This window comes from Pithys albifrons, chromosome 29 (genome assembly GCF_047495875.1).
Source record: "Pithys albifrons albifrons isolate INPA30051 chromosome 29, PitAlb_v1, whole genome shotgun sequence".
Taxonomy (NCBI): domain Eukaryota; kingdom Metazoa; phylum Chordata; class Aves; order Passeriformes; family Thamnophilidae; genus Pithys; species Pithys albifrons.
Genome location: NC_092486.1, coordinates 1,771,937 through 1,786,473, shown reverse-complemented (window position 1 = coordinate 1,786,473; position 14,537 = coordinate 1,771,937). Strand labels below are relative to the sequence as shown.

At 52.6% G+C, this 14,537-nt stretch overlaps 1 protein-coding gene across 2 annotated transcripts in view; it reads right to left on the bottom strand.

Annotated features, from left to right (window-relative positions):
- The window catches only part of ANXA4 (annexin A4), a 109,520-nt gene that overhangs the window by 8,857 nt on the left and 86,126 nt on the right, over positions 1-14,537 (bottom strand). The window contains exons 1-3 of one of the 2 annotated variants that reach the window (XM_071579325.1): positions 6,834-6,950; positions 1,281-1,337; positions 265-340 (exon numbers count right to left, since the gene is read on the bottom strand). In XM_071579325.1, coding sequence (XP_071435426.1) covers positions 265-340; positions 1,281-1,283 — 79 coding nt within the window. In that variant the 5' untranslated portion in view covers positions 1,284-1,337; positions 6,834-6,950. Of the gene's footprint in view, positions 1-264; positions 341-1,280; positions 1,342-6,833; positions 6,951-14,537 lie in introns of those variants that run through there. The other variant, XM_071579326.1, reaches the window with a different exon arrangement.

Here is a 14,537-nt window from a genome sequence, read left to right as displayed (position 1 = left end):
CATTCACACAAGCTGGTTCTCAGCTGGGCAGAGGTGCCCCAGCCCAGGCAGCACCAGGGCAGGGGAGGGAAAACAACAGCCTGACTTGGGGTGTTTTATGGCCGACACTTGGAGGTCACTCAGTTCCTTCCAGTGCCCTCACAGGGCAGGGATTCAAAGGATTCAAAGGGTTCCAACAAACAGCAGTAAAAACAAACACCAGTAAAAATCTTCCCAGTCCTCAAGGTGGGAAAAGAGTTTACCAGCACAGGGAGAGCAACTTACCAAGTCCCTTCATGGCCTTCCTTAGTGCTTGTGCTTCTTGCTCAGCACTGAAGCTCGAGACACCCTTGACTGTTGCCTAAACCCACAGGAGAGGAGTTATGAGAGGCAGACACAGGGTCAGGCATACACAGAGTTTTGTTATAGAAAGAGTAATTCAAAAGATGCAAACACAGTGACAGTGTAAAGTCCACCCACCAAACATGAGTGATTTTATACCAGGGCTCCCTCCTACCCCAAAACCAGATATGGTTTGTTCTGAGGGACTTCCCAGCCCCAGAAGAAATGAGCCACAGGGACAAAGTTGAAAATATGTGAATGTTGATGCCCTTGGAGTGTGTGGTTTCCAGCTAAATAATGGCACAGAGCTTGATATCTCTGTTCATCCACCTTCTTCCCAGCAGTTTTCCATGGGAATCATAGAAGGAGCTGTTCCCATCAAAGCCCTATTCCTGAATTCCCCAAGACCATCCTTTTACCCCAAATGGGATCCACAAATAGGTTTCTCCTGCCCCCTGTGCAGTGCCATTTCTGGGGGAACAAACTGTCTCTTACAAAGCTCTCATGTTCCCACGAAAATCCTCCACAACACTCATGTGGATCAGGCCCTCTGAAACAGGGACAGGGAGGTGTCCTCCCATCCCTGGAATTGTCCAAGGCCAGGCTGGGGCTTGGAACAACCTGGTCTCGTGGGAAGTGTCCCTGCCCATGGCAGGGGATGACACTGGATTCAACCCTGAAGGAATAACATGCCCAGGAAGTTGATTTAGAGAAATTCCTGCTCTTTGAACTAATTGATATCCAGTTGGTTTTCCATTAACTGCCCATATGGAAAAGCCCATTTGTGTGGGTCATTCTCCTCCAGCATGAGGAAGCAGAGACAGGTGATAAATTCACCTCCATGAAGGGACAGACAGTGATTGTTCTTCCTGCTGGATCCTTATCTGAGCTCCACTCCCCACGTTTATCTGGTCAGGGCAAAGGCTTGGCACAGCCTGGCACAGCAAACACACACTCACCATCCTCTCTGGATCTGGTCAATCCCTTATTGTCTGTGTCCCCAGGCCCTCAGGCAGCTGCAATAAAAATACAGGGAGTGTTAATCTTCTAGCAAATAATTAATAACCTTTGCAGGTTACTGGGGCTGGTGAAGCAACCAGCTGATTCTCTGAGGGCTAAAAACAGAACTGAGCAGTTCCTGGAGATTCCAGCCCTGCTTTGCACTGAGCAAAGGCTGGATCATGACAGCCCAGGGCCAGGCTGGAAGGGACCTGATGGGCAGGTGATTAGCACAGGTAATTAAATATGATTCTTTATTATTGCCACATTTGGGACAGCCTGGCTGAGCCTGTAGAATCATAGAATGGATTGGGTTGGAAAAGACCCCCGAGATCATCAAGTCCAACTCTTGATCCAACCCCACTGTGATCACCAGCCCAGGGCACGGAGTGCCCTGGGCTGGTGATCACAGTGGGGTTGGATCAAGACGTGGTGGATCAAGACGTGATGGATCAAGACATGGTGGATTCTCCCTCAGTGCCACATCCACAGAATCACAGAATGATAGAATGGATTGGGTTGGAAAAGCCCTCTGAGATCATCAAGTCCAACCCTTGGTCCAACTCCAGTCCCTTTACCAGATCATGGCACTCAGTGCCACGGCCAAGCTCAGGTTCAAACCCTCCAGGGATGGGGAATCCACCCCCTCTCTGGGCAGCCCATTCCAATCCCTGAGCACTCTCTCTGCAAAGAATTTCTTTCTGCTCTCCAACTTCAATTTCCCCTGGCAGAGCTTGAGCCCATCGTGCCCCCTTGTCCTATTGCTGAGTGCCTGGGAGAAGAGACCAACCCCCAGCTGGCCACAACTTCCCTTCAGGGAGTTCCAGACAGTGCTGAGGTCACCTCTGAGCCTCCTCTTCTCCAGGCTGAACACCCCCAGCTCCCTCAGCCTCTCCCCACAGCACTTGTGCTCCAGTCCCTTCTCCAGCCTCGTTGCTTTTCTCACTTGGGTTCCAAGAGACCTCTGAGATCATCAAGTCCAACCCTTGGTCCAACTCCAGTCCCTTTACCAGATCATGGCACTCAGTGCCACGGCCAAGCTCAGGTTCAAACCCTCCAGGGATGGGGAATCCACCCCCTCTCTGGGCAGCCCATTCCAATCCCTGAGCACTCTCTCTGCAAAGAATTTCTTTGATCTCCAACTTCAATTTCCCCTGGCAGAGCTTGAGCCCATCGTGCCCCCTTGTCCTGTTGCTGAGTGCCTGGGAGGAGAAGCAGACAGGGTTGCCCTGGGAGCAAAGAAAAGGAACTGGATTCCCATGTCCTTCAAAACACACAGTTTTGACCTTGGCAGGTGAACCTGGGGGTGAAGGAGGGAGAGGGTGAAGAGGGTGAAGGTGAAGAGGGTGAGGGTGAAGGGGATGAGGGTGAAGGGAGTGAGGGTGAAGAAGTTGAAGGTGAAGAGGGTGAGGGTGAAGGGGGTGAGGGTGAAGAGGGTGCGGGTGAAGAGGGTGAAGGTGAGGAAGGTGAGGGTGAAAGAGGGTGAGGGTGAAGGGGGTGAGGGTGAAGAGGGTGAGGGTGAAAAGGGTGAGGGTGAAGAGGGTGAGGGTGAGGGTGAAGAGGGTGAGGGTGAAGGAGGGTGAGGGTGAAGAGGGTGAAGGTGAAGAGGGTGAAGGTGAAGAGGGTGAGGGTGAAGAGGGTGAGGGTGAAGAGGGTGAAGGTGCAAAGGGTGAGGGTGAAGAGGGTGAGGGTGAAGGAGGGTGAGGGTGCAAAGGGTGAGGGTGCAAAGGGTGAGGGTGCAAAGGGTGAGGGTGAAAAGGGTGAAGGTGAAGAGGGTGAGCGTGAAGAGGGTGAGGGTGAAGAGGGTGAAGGTGAAGAGGGTGAGGGTGAAGAGGGTGAGGGTGAAGGGGGTGAGGGTGAAGAGGGTGAGGGTGAAGAGGGTGAGGGTGAAGGGGGTGAGGGTGAAGAAGGTGAGGGTGAGGGTGAAGAGGGTGAGGGTGAAGAGGGTGAGGGTGAAGAGGGTGAGGGTGAAGGAGGGTGAGGGTGAAAAGGGTGAGGGTCAGGGTGAAGAGGGTGAGGGTGAAGAGGGTGAGGGTGAAGAGGGTGATGGTGAGGGTGAAGAGGGTGAGGGTGAAGAGGGTGAGGGTGCCCACTCAGCCCCAAGAGCCTTCATGGATCCTGCCTGGGAGGCAGAGACAGCATCGTGGTGTGGATGAGCACACAAAGGAAAGCCTCACTTGAGCAGTGGGGCAGGAGAATTATTTCCCCTCTCAATATTTTAATTCAACATCTCAGTTTGGTGCAGTGTGTCCTTCCTTGTAGGCTGCAGTTTTAACTCAAAAAAACCCCAAAGCCCTCAAAAAACCTCCCAAAATTACTTGCCCTCTGCCCACAGTTATTGTTTCTGCTCCTGATTTTGTTTTCATGCATACAGCCTTTACATGAACACACCCAAATTATTTTCCCATATCCCTGATCATCTGACAGGATCTCCAATAGCAGGACAAGGTCACTTCCCTGCAGCTCCAGCTATCCCAGTGCCACAGCAGAGGAGTTGGGAAAGGCAGGCTCAGAGCAACACACACACACTGTGGGGTTGAATTAAATACAAAATAAAGTCAAAAGATGCAAATACAGTGACAGCAAGTGAAGTCCACCCACCACACATGGGTGGATTTACTCCAGATGGGGTGACTCTCCCATTAAAGCCCCGAGGCACAGGCAGAGGTGCCAGCTGGGGATGGCACCTCTCCTGAATGCTGCTCTGGTGCTCAGGAGCTGCTCTCCCTGAGCCCAGCCAGTTGTGCAAGAGCAGGAGTGTGTTTGTTCATGCTCCACATGACTCCTACAGTTCTGGAATGCACCAGCCCTGCTGTCCAGGCCAGTTAACTCAGTGTGACACTTGCCATGGATGTCACTCAGGGGCACTCCCCAGTGCTCCCCAGGTCATCCCTGTGTTACTACACCCTGTGCAGCATATGGAAATTATTCATGTTGAGTTTGCTTCCTTTCATCTGATCATAAATTTCAGACCCAGGCCTCAGAAAAGTCATGTTTGCTCTTCTCTAATCTTTTACAGAGGTAAAAAGGGGACCTTATTTGCTTTAGTCAGTCACGAAATAAAGGCTTCAGATTTCACTGACGTTTTTATGATGCAGTTTTATCATCCAGCTGGATTGCACACAGAAGCAGGAATATCAGACAGGCTGGTTCAGCAAGTCAATCAGAGGGCAAAGGAAAGGGCAGTAACAAGGGAAAGGGGGTGGGAGGAAGGCAGAGAAATTCTGAGTGCAAGTGAGCTGGCAGAAAGGAAACAAATCAAGAGGAGAGGCTGCATGGGTTGGATTTGAGGCAAATGCTCCTCTTTGACTGCAAGGTTCTGATTTCTTCATTCAGGGAGCCTAAAGAGCAGAGCACTGCAAAAGGCACCAGTGCAAACCCCACTGCTCAGTCTGCACATCCTGGTTTGCTCCTGGAGTATCTCTAGGTGTGAATGAAGTTACAGGTGGGGGTTGTCCAGCCATGGCCCCTGTGACCCTTTCCCAGCCTGGGGCTTAGAGGAATAAAACCCTCCTAAGCCATCCCTTGGGTAGCAGAGAGAGAAAGGAATTGCTCAGCAGATTTGCCAACGTTCAGCAGCTTAACACAATTCCTGGCCTGCAGCTCAGGCAGGGAAAAGCAGCTTCAGGGCAGGAGCAACACCTCACTCCGTGGTTTGAGGAATTAATCTGCATCTAAAGGGGCAGTGAGCAAGTGCTGAGGTGTCTCCCCACCTTGATGTTACTTGTTTCACCCCAGAATAAAGGCCTGATATGGTAAACCTGGCTTAGAACAGGCTCACAACACTGTGCCCAGATAGCAGAGTACAAACATCCCTCCCATTACTCAATTCTTTTTCCACGGATGATCTTTTCCTGGCAGGTTTTATCCGCTAATCAGGCACTCCTAAGCCCGTATCAACATCCTCTAAAAGCTGAATCCAGACCCAACTTAAATTATCAGAAAACTGCTGAGACTGTCCTGTGTTCTGCAAAATCAAGCCTAGGCTTGCTCTGAATCAGGTTTGCCTGACTGTGCCCAGAGCACACACAGGTACGAGCAGGCAAAGCTCCTGACACCTTAACAGGATAGAAATACTCATTTCCCCCCAGTTTGAGCTGCTGCCAGTCCTACACCTCGGACCTGGAGCCAAACCCCCAGTTTTGTGCCCTGTTCCCGTTCCAGGCAAACACCGGACTCGTCTGACGAGTTCTCACTCCCGTTCTGGGCTCGTTTATCCAAACACAACCCACACCCTGTGCCGGCTCAGCTTTTCCAGTGCCCTGTCCCTGCCCTGTCCCAGCTTTTCCAGTGCCCTGTCCCTGCCCCGTCCCAGCTTTTCCACTGCTCCCTCCCTGCCCTGTCCCAGCTTTTCCAGTGCCCTGTCCCTGCCCTGTCCCAGCTTTTCCAGTGCCCTGTCCCTGCCCCGGCCCAGCTTTTCCAGTGCCCTGTCCCTGCCCCGGCCCAGCTTTTCCACTGCTCTCTCCCTGCCCTGTCCCAGCTTTTCCAGTACCCTGTCCCTGCCCTGTCCCAGCTTTTTCACTGCCCTGTCCCAGCTTTTCCAGTGCCCTGTCCCTGCCCGGTCCCAGCTTTTCCACTGCCCTGTCCCAGCTTTTCCAGTGCCCTGTCCCTGCCCGGTCCCAGCTTTTCCACTGCCCTGTCCCTGCCCCGCTCCTGCAGCGCTGGATCCAACCCCGCTGGATGCGCTCCCAGGGCAGCCCCGGGGAGCTCCGGACTCTCAACCTGTCCCGATCTGCGGCTCAGGAAAGGATGTTATAACTCCCTGAAGGGAAGTTCTGGCCAGCTGGGGGTTGGTCTCTTCTCCCAGGCACTCAGCAATAGGACAAGGGGGCACGATGGGCTCAAGCTCTGCCAGGGGAAATTGAAGTTGGAGAGCAGAAAGAAATTCTTTGCAGAGAGAGTGCTCAGGGATTGGAATGGGCTGCCCAGAGAAGGGGTGGATTCCCCATCCCTGGAGGGTTTGAACCTGAGCTTGGCCGTGGCACTGAGTGCCATGATCTGGTAAAGGGACTGGAGTTGGACCAAGGGTTGGACTTGATGATCTCAGAGGTCTTTGCCAACCCAACCCATTCTGTGATTCTATGATTCTATGATTCTATGTCCCTCCTGGTATCCCAGCGCCTCCCACCCCATGACCTTTCGTGGCCACTGCCCGTAAAAAGAATAGAAATATCATTTTTCTCGCCCCTGACATTCCCCCTCGCTCTGCAGCATCCAGCGGGGAGGACGTGCCAGCCCAACAGGAACAAAACCCTGAGCTCCCTGTTCCGGGGAAGGGTCAGATCCGCCTTCCTCCTTCCCCAAACCCTCCTGCCCGTCCCTGCCCAGCCCCAGCTGAGCCCCCAGGTCTGTCCTGGTGCTTTGGCATCGCCCAGCCCGGCGCTGTCACTCCCGCACTGTCGCTGCGCCCTGGCGAGCGGGGACAACGCTTGGCATGTCCCCAGGCACCTCCAGCCAAGCCAGGCAGCCCCGGCCCCACGCCAAGGGGCACCCCCAGCTCGCCTGGCACTCACCTGCTGTCCCACGCGGGTGTCCTGGCACGGATGGGGCCAGCTCTGCCGGCTGTCCCGGGTGGCAAAGTCCCCGCCCTGCCGCGGGGTGGGATCGCCCGGCAGTGACGGGAGGGCGACCCAGCCCTCTCTGCCCTGCCCTGAGCAGCGGGTTGTAAAACAGGGCAGGGAGAGGTTCCCCAGGAGCCTCACTCCGTGCGGGAACGGCACTTTTGGGCTCGCACGGGGGACTGCCAGGCTGGAATGGCTTCCAGGGAATGGCTGTGCTGCCTCAGCCCCAGCAGGGCACACCCGAGGGGGGACCGAGAGGGACGATGCTGTGGAGCTCACGGGCACAGCAGCCTCGAGCAAGGAGTCCTGTCCTTCCCCCCGTGCTGTTTGTGGGCATTTCTCACCTCTGTCGTGTCTCCTTTGCTCCCACTGCACTCCCACTCTCAGCATCGTTCTCCCCTATGGAGAACTCTCTGTCCCACACTGCCCTGATTTCTGTCAGAATGGTTAATGTGCAGAAAGATTAATTTTGCCCTAATAAATGGCACCACCCTCAAGTCACAGAATCCCAGACTATTCTGAGTTGGAAGGACCCACAAGGATCAAGTCCAGCTCTTCAGTCAGTGGCCCACAGAGGGGATTGAACCCGTGACCTTGGCATTATTACAGCCAAGTTTTAACCAACTGAGCTGATCTCAAGTCCAAGCCCTTCAAGCAAAGGGACTTCAGTTTTACCTCGATGTGACCCTGCCAGGGTCAGCCACGGAGTTGGCCATGGGGCTGACAGAGGGAAATCAGCCTTGAATAATAATACAAATCTTTTTTTCAAGTGTTCATCCTCAGGGATTTCAGTCTCCTCTGATGCCAAAAGTACCATTATTAAAATGGACAAATCAGCCCTCTCAGGTCCCTTTTTCCAGCTCATAGGACAGCTCTGTCTCCCTCCACCCCGTGCCTCTTTGCACATGCTCTTTTTGCTGGAAGGGACCTAAATTTAGCAGCTGGGTGGTTTATTTACCACCATTTCTGCAGCTCAGCCTCCCCAGCCTGTCCCACACAGCCCAGCACTTGCTGCTGTCCAGGGCACATGGACCAGGGGAACAGGAAAACCAGTTCAAGCCTCCAGCCCTGTCCCTTTCAACTACAGAGCCTCTTTCCTTGCAAATTCTGGCACTTTACCCCGACCAGGATTCAGTGTGGACACCCATATTGCCAACTGTAACTAAGGAGAGATTTCTTTTTCCTACATTTCTGGGAGTTTCCATTCTCATCCCTTCCTCTCACGTCAGCATTCCCTGCTCTGGGCCTGTTTGAATCCACCACCAGAACTGCTGTTTCTCCATCTTATGTTGCCTGGGATATTTTTAGCCTGTGTATTTTGAAAAGCTTCATCCTTCTGTTTGCTTCCCAGCCTCCTCAGCCCTGAGGACTGGAAGGCTCTGACACTGCAGTCACTGCTATGTGCAAGAGTAATTATTTAAGACCACGAGTTATTAATTTTCTTTGCAAGTTATTTATCCTTTAAACATTGCACCAATCCTGCCATTCATCACCTGCATAATTTAACCTTTTCTTTCCCCCTGGGACAGGCTCCAAGTAAGAGGAATACTCAACAATACAAAGTGTTTGTGTGGATGTTTTTGGGCACCCAGAATTAGTCATGTAGCCATTGAGAAGCCTGATCCTGATGCAACACCCAGCCAAGTTCCCCATCATCTTGGCTGGTTATGGGTGCTGGCTCTGGAGCCTCCTGATTCAGACAGTCACAATTATTTGGACCAGAGAGGAAAACAAAAGTACAAAAGCTCCTGAGCCTGCTGAGAGTTGGCTCAGCTTCTCTGGAAGGTGGATGGAAGGACAGGGGATTCAGGGAATTCTGTTGTACCTACAGGAGCTGTTCCCTTCAGGAAGGCCAAGGCTTGTTGCTGCTGTATTTCCCTACCCAGGGTTCAGGTGACAAAGCTTTGTCTCTCCAGGAGCCCTTTATGTAGAGTCTGCTCAGGTTTCAGGGTGTTTTCATCTCTGAAGGGATGGAAAGGCTGTGGTTGTTCTCCAGTATCTCCAACATCCACTGTCTGACACAGTTTTGCTGTCCTTGCATCAAAAGAGGGACAGCAAGGGCCAAGCCTGCAGTTCATCTCAGTGGATGTTGCTTCTCTTCATGGATATTCCTGTTTGTCCCAGCAATTATTTTAACCCCCTTCTTATAAAGCTCTCAACCCCCCAGGCTCTACTTGGTTACCCACCTGCTCTCTGTTCACACTCCCTCCTGCTGTTCTCCCCTCTACAAATGAACTAATCAAAATTAAAGGTCACAGAAAGACAGGGCAATGTGCATTAAGTAAATAAACTGAGCTCAAGCAGCAGCCCATTAGGAAGGGGGAATTTTTTCCAAGTCTCATAATGAGAACAGAGATGAACCTCTAGAAAATGGCAGCTTTTTTTTTTGCCCAAAGGACCTTTTAATTTGCAGCTCAGAGAGCAGAGGAGCCTTGTGCTGGAGGGAGAGATTCTCAGTGTGTCCTGTGATTACCCTTTAGCTTCAGAGAAACAGCCTCACCCCCTTCACTGAGCTCCAAATCCTGGCACCAGTGAAGTCACTCACCAAGTGAGGGCCAGAATTTGGGCCTTTGGGGATTAATCAGGTGTTTCCAGGAGGTTCCTGAGGGAAATGCTCATTTTTATACCTGAGCACAGCAGTTTGCAAGCAGCAGCCCCTGAGAATGGGGTTATTTAAGGGTTGCACAAGTGGGAGCTGTGTTGGATGCTGGAGCTCAGGCAGTGCTGTCTCCATGGCAGCAGCACCCGAGGGTGGGGTGGAGGCTGCAAACCAGCCTTGCTGTCCTACAGCTCTGACTTTTGGGTGGTGTAAGAGGGTGAAGAACCCTCACACTCTGTGGGTTAATGGCATAATAATCCCAAAGTGAACCCCAGCTGTTGGGGCTCTCTGCAGACATGTAGGGGGTATTTAGAGCAAGACATTTCTTTTTCCTCACCTCCAGCCCAGCTCTGTGGAAGGTGGAACATCCATTTCCACAAGGCAGAGGAGTTTTGGGGGAGACCAGCCTGAACCTTTTATTCTGTGATTGGAGAGAAGACCTTTTAACACAAAGAGAGGAAGGAAGGTGAAACACTCCCAGAACCCTGAGATCAGCTCAGCTGGTTAAAACTTGGCTGTAATAATGCCAAGGTCAGGGGTTCAATCCCCTCTGTGGGCCATTGACTGAAGAGTTGGACTCAATGACCCTTGTGGGTCCCTCCAACTCAGAATAGTCTGGGATTTGTCAAGTAGGTAAGCAGTGCTTATTTAAGGTGGGAAGATTGAACTATTCTGATTCATGCAAGAAATGGAAGTTCTTAGCTCTTCATCACTCACCACAACCATTAGAAACACTGTTTTTACAGGCAGTATTACCATGGGAATGTGCAGCACTGCCCCTTTTAGCAATCCAGGCAGATTTAGAGCCCTGAGCAGAGCACACCAGCACTGCTAGGCCAGTCAAGGGCTCTCTGGGTAGATTATGTAAACACAAGTGTCACACAAGGCCAGGAATCACAGAATCCCAGACTATTCTGAGTTGGAAGGGACCCCCAAGGATCATCGAGTCCAACTCTTCAGTCAATGGCCCACACAGGGGATTGAACCCATGACCTTGGCATTGTTACAGCCAAGTTTTAACCAACTGAGCTGATCTCAGGGTCAGTGAAGGAACTGGAGGGCAGAATTATTTGAGAAAGCCCAGGTAAAATAAGTGACCACGTGGACATGGTGGTCCACATGCCTTGGACAACGAGAATGAAGGGCAGACAGCAGTGTGAGAGAGCCAGGAGTGCCCTCCCTGTTATCCCAGGGCAGGGAATGCTGTGCAGGCTGGTACAGAGAGGGGATCCTGGTGGCTCTGGCAGCTTGAGGTGAGGCCACACCTTGAGTGTTGTGTTCAGTTCTGGGCCCCTCAGTTGAGGAAAGAGACTGAGGGGCTGGAGCGGGGCCAGAGAAGAGCAACGAGGCTGGAGAAGGGACTGGATGTGGCACTGAGTGTCCTCTGAAACACCTCCAGGGACAGAGAATCCACCATGTCTTGATCCAACCCCACTGTGATCACCAGCCCAGGGCACAGAGTGCCAGAGTGATCCCAGTGGGGTTGGATCAAGGGTTGGATTTGATGATCTCAGAGGTCTCTTCCAACCCAAGTGAGAAGAGCAACGAGGCTGGAGAAGGGACTGGAGCACAAGTGCTGTGGGGAGAGTCTGAGGGAGCTGGGGGTGTTTAGCCTGGAGAAGAGGAGGCTCAGAGGTGACCTCAGCACTGTCTGGAACTGCCTGAAGGGAAGTTCTGTCCACGTGGGGGTTGGTCTCTTCTCCCAGGCACTCAGCAATAGGACAAGGGGGCACGATGGGCTCAAGCTCTGCCAGGGGAAATTGAAGTTGGAGAGCAGAAAGAAATTCTTTGCAGAGAGAGTGCTCAGGGATTGGAATGGGCTGCCCAGAGAGGGGGTGGATTCCCCATCCCTGGAGGGTTTGAACCTGAGCTTGGCCGTGGCACTGAGTGCCATGATCTGGTAAAGGGACTGGAGTTGGACCAAGGGTTGGACTTGATGATCTTGGAGGTCTTTTTCAACCCAATCCATTCTATCATTCTATGATTCCTCTCACCCACAGCTCCCACTCTGGGGGCTGTGCCCGTGCTGGCCTCCAGCATATGCTGTGCTGCCACTGCCTGGGAGCTGCCCACACTCTCTGCCTTCCTCCCACTGAGAAACTCGAGGCTGCACTTGGCGACCAGCCCAGCCTTCTGGTTTCTTTATCCACCCAAGCTATAAACAGCATGGGAGGCACCAGCCTGGGGCTATCGGTGGTCTGACAGCTTCATGGGCTGCCTGTGGCCATGAATCCACCCAAAGGGGTGTGGCAGGCAGCAAACACCTCCAGAGTGGGGTTAGGAGCAGGATTAGAATCACAGAATCACAGAATGGATTGGGTTGGAAAAGCCCTCCGAGATCATCAAGTCCAACCCTTGGTCCAACTCCAGTCCCTTTACCAGATCATGGCACTCAGTGACACGGCCAAGCTCAGGTTCAAACCCTCCAGGGATGGGGAATCCACCCCCTCTCTGGGCAGCCCATTCCAATCCCTGAGCACTCTCTCTGCAAAGAATTTCTTTCTGCTCTCCAACTTCAATTTCCCCTGGCAGAGCTTGAGCCCATCGTGCCCCCTTGTCCTATTGCTGAGTGCCTGGTGCTTGTGGGGGAACATTTTACCTTCAAAAGAGTCCTACAAGTTGTCCTTTGCTTTTGATCCTTGTGTTGTGCCACCTTCCACTGTTCAAATGGGGAAAAAAGGGCTGCTGTAGCATCCCAACCCTCACAGGGAAGAATTTCTTCCTTAAATCTAACCTAAATCTCTCCTTTTTTAGTTTAAAAACAATTATCCCTTGTCCTATCACTGTCTGCCCGCGTGAGAAGTCGCTGTCCCAACATCCAGAGAGGAGCAACGAGGCTGGAGAAGGGCCTGGAGCCCCAGCCCTGTGGGGAGAGGCTGAGGGAGCTGGGGGTGTTCAGCCTGGACAAGAGGAGGCTCAGGGGGCACCTCAGCACTGTCTGGAACTCCCTGACAGGAGGTTGGACCCAGGGGGGGTTTGGGCTCTTCTCCCACACAACCAGCAATGGCACAAGAGGGCATGGCCTTAAGCTGTGCCAGGGCAGGTTTGGGTTGGATCTTGGGAGGGAATTCTTTGCAGAGAGGGTGGTCAGGCCTTGGAATGGGCTGCCCAGAGAGGGGGTGGATTCTCCATCCCTGGAGGTGTTTAAGGTGAGACTGGATGTGGCACTGAGTGAGAATCCACCACATCTTGATCCAACGCCACTGTGAGAATCCACCATGTCTTGATCCAACCCCACTGTGAGAATCCACCACATCTTGATCCAACCCCACTGTGAGAATCCACCATGTCTTGATCCAACCCCGCTGTGAGAATCCACCACATCTTGATCCAACCCCACTGTGAGAATCCACCACGTCTTGATCCAACCCAGCTGTGAGAATCCACCATGTCTTGATCCAACCCCACTGTGAGAATCCACCATGTCTTGATCCAACCCCACTGTGATCACCAGCCCAGGGCACTCTGTGCCCTGGGCTGGTGATCACAGTGGGGTTGGATCAAGGGTTGGACTTGGTCATCTCAGAGGTCTCTCCCAACCCAACTGATTCTCTGATTCCATGTTCCTCATCACGATACAAATAACCGGGTGATAACACTTAATTATTATGTGCTGAATTCAGGAAAATGAGAATCTTTACTTTGTTTTCCTTGGACAGTGAAGTGTCACCAACCTCAGGAGGCTGTGCCGGTCCTTTTCTCCCTCGTTGCCGCTTCTCGAGCTCTCCAGAAGAGGCCAGTGTTGCCCTCGCCATTCGGGGCCCGCAGCAAACCTTTCCAGGCGTGTGTTTTTATTTAGAAAATGCTGAGCTGTCTGGAAAGTTTGCTGAAGAGGGATGTAGCTGGATTAATGCGCTTCTTCCTGGGGATTTGAATGCATTTTCTGAGAGGTTCAGGAGACAAAGTGCAGGGAGGCAGCTCTGCTGACCACACCACCAGGGCTTGGATATTTTAAACCTCGTGTCATGGGGATTTTAACAGCTAAAATTCTGTGCTTAGAATCGACTGTCTTAGTCAGCCTGAGCTTCCTCTCTGCAGTGGGAGCAATCTGGGAGCACTCTGGAGTTGCTCCAGACCAACAAGGGAGGAGCACAGGCCATGTCTGTGCTGGCAGCCACTGAGCAGCTTTTTCCCTAAGAGCTTTCAGGCTCAGTTCCCTCTGATCCCTGTGAAGGTCACTGGGATTGCAGCAGTGCAGCCAAGCCTCGTGTCTGCTGGAATAAAGGATATCCTTGGCATCTGCAGCCAGGGATTGGCTCCTGCTGTGCTGCTGCTCCCTGGAATGGCCATGGATGGGGTTTGTGTGCCCATGGGCTGAACAGCAGAGCCCCCAGTGCTGCTGCTCCCTGGAATGGCCATGGATGGGGTTTGTGTGGGGTTTGTGTGCCCATGGGCTGAACAGCAGAGCCCCCAGTGCTGCTGCTCCCTGGAATGGCCATGGATGGGGTTTGTGTGGCCATGGATGGGGTTTGTGTGGGGTTTGAGTGGGGTTTGAGTGGGGTTTGAGTGGGGTTTGTGTGGGGTTTTGTGCCCATGGGCTGAACAGCAGAGCCCCCAGTGGTGCGTGGGGCTCCCACTCGCCTGCACTGCACTGCAGGTACAGTTAAAAACAGGCTCTTGGAGCCAGGGAGGAGGCTCAGCACTGCTTCTGCAGCCCTCTGCATGCTGAGCCTTTTATCTTCTTTACTTGGAAATGAGTCATTTCCCTGTACTGTACAGAGAGATGCCCAATTTCCTTGGAAATTGTTCAGTTCTGCAGAGTGCCCAGAAATCCCCGGTGATGGGACTTGCTTTTTGCACTGGGTGTTTTACCTCAGTCTTGAGAAAGGCCTGGGGATCTTTCACAGGGTAGAGGAATTAAAAAAATACTAATAAAACATGGATAGAAGAGCAACTGAGACTTCACCCAGTTTGTATTTATCCTGGAGGGCAAGTGAACCTTCTGTACTGACCACTGGAAATTCATCACAAAGCCCCAAACCATGAGCAGGTTTCAGGAAGGTTAAAACCAAGCAGGTTTCAGGAAGGTTAAAGCCAAGCAGGTTTCAGGAAGGTTA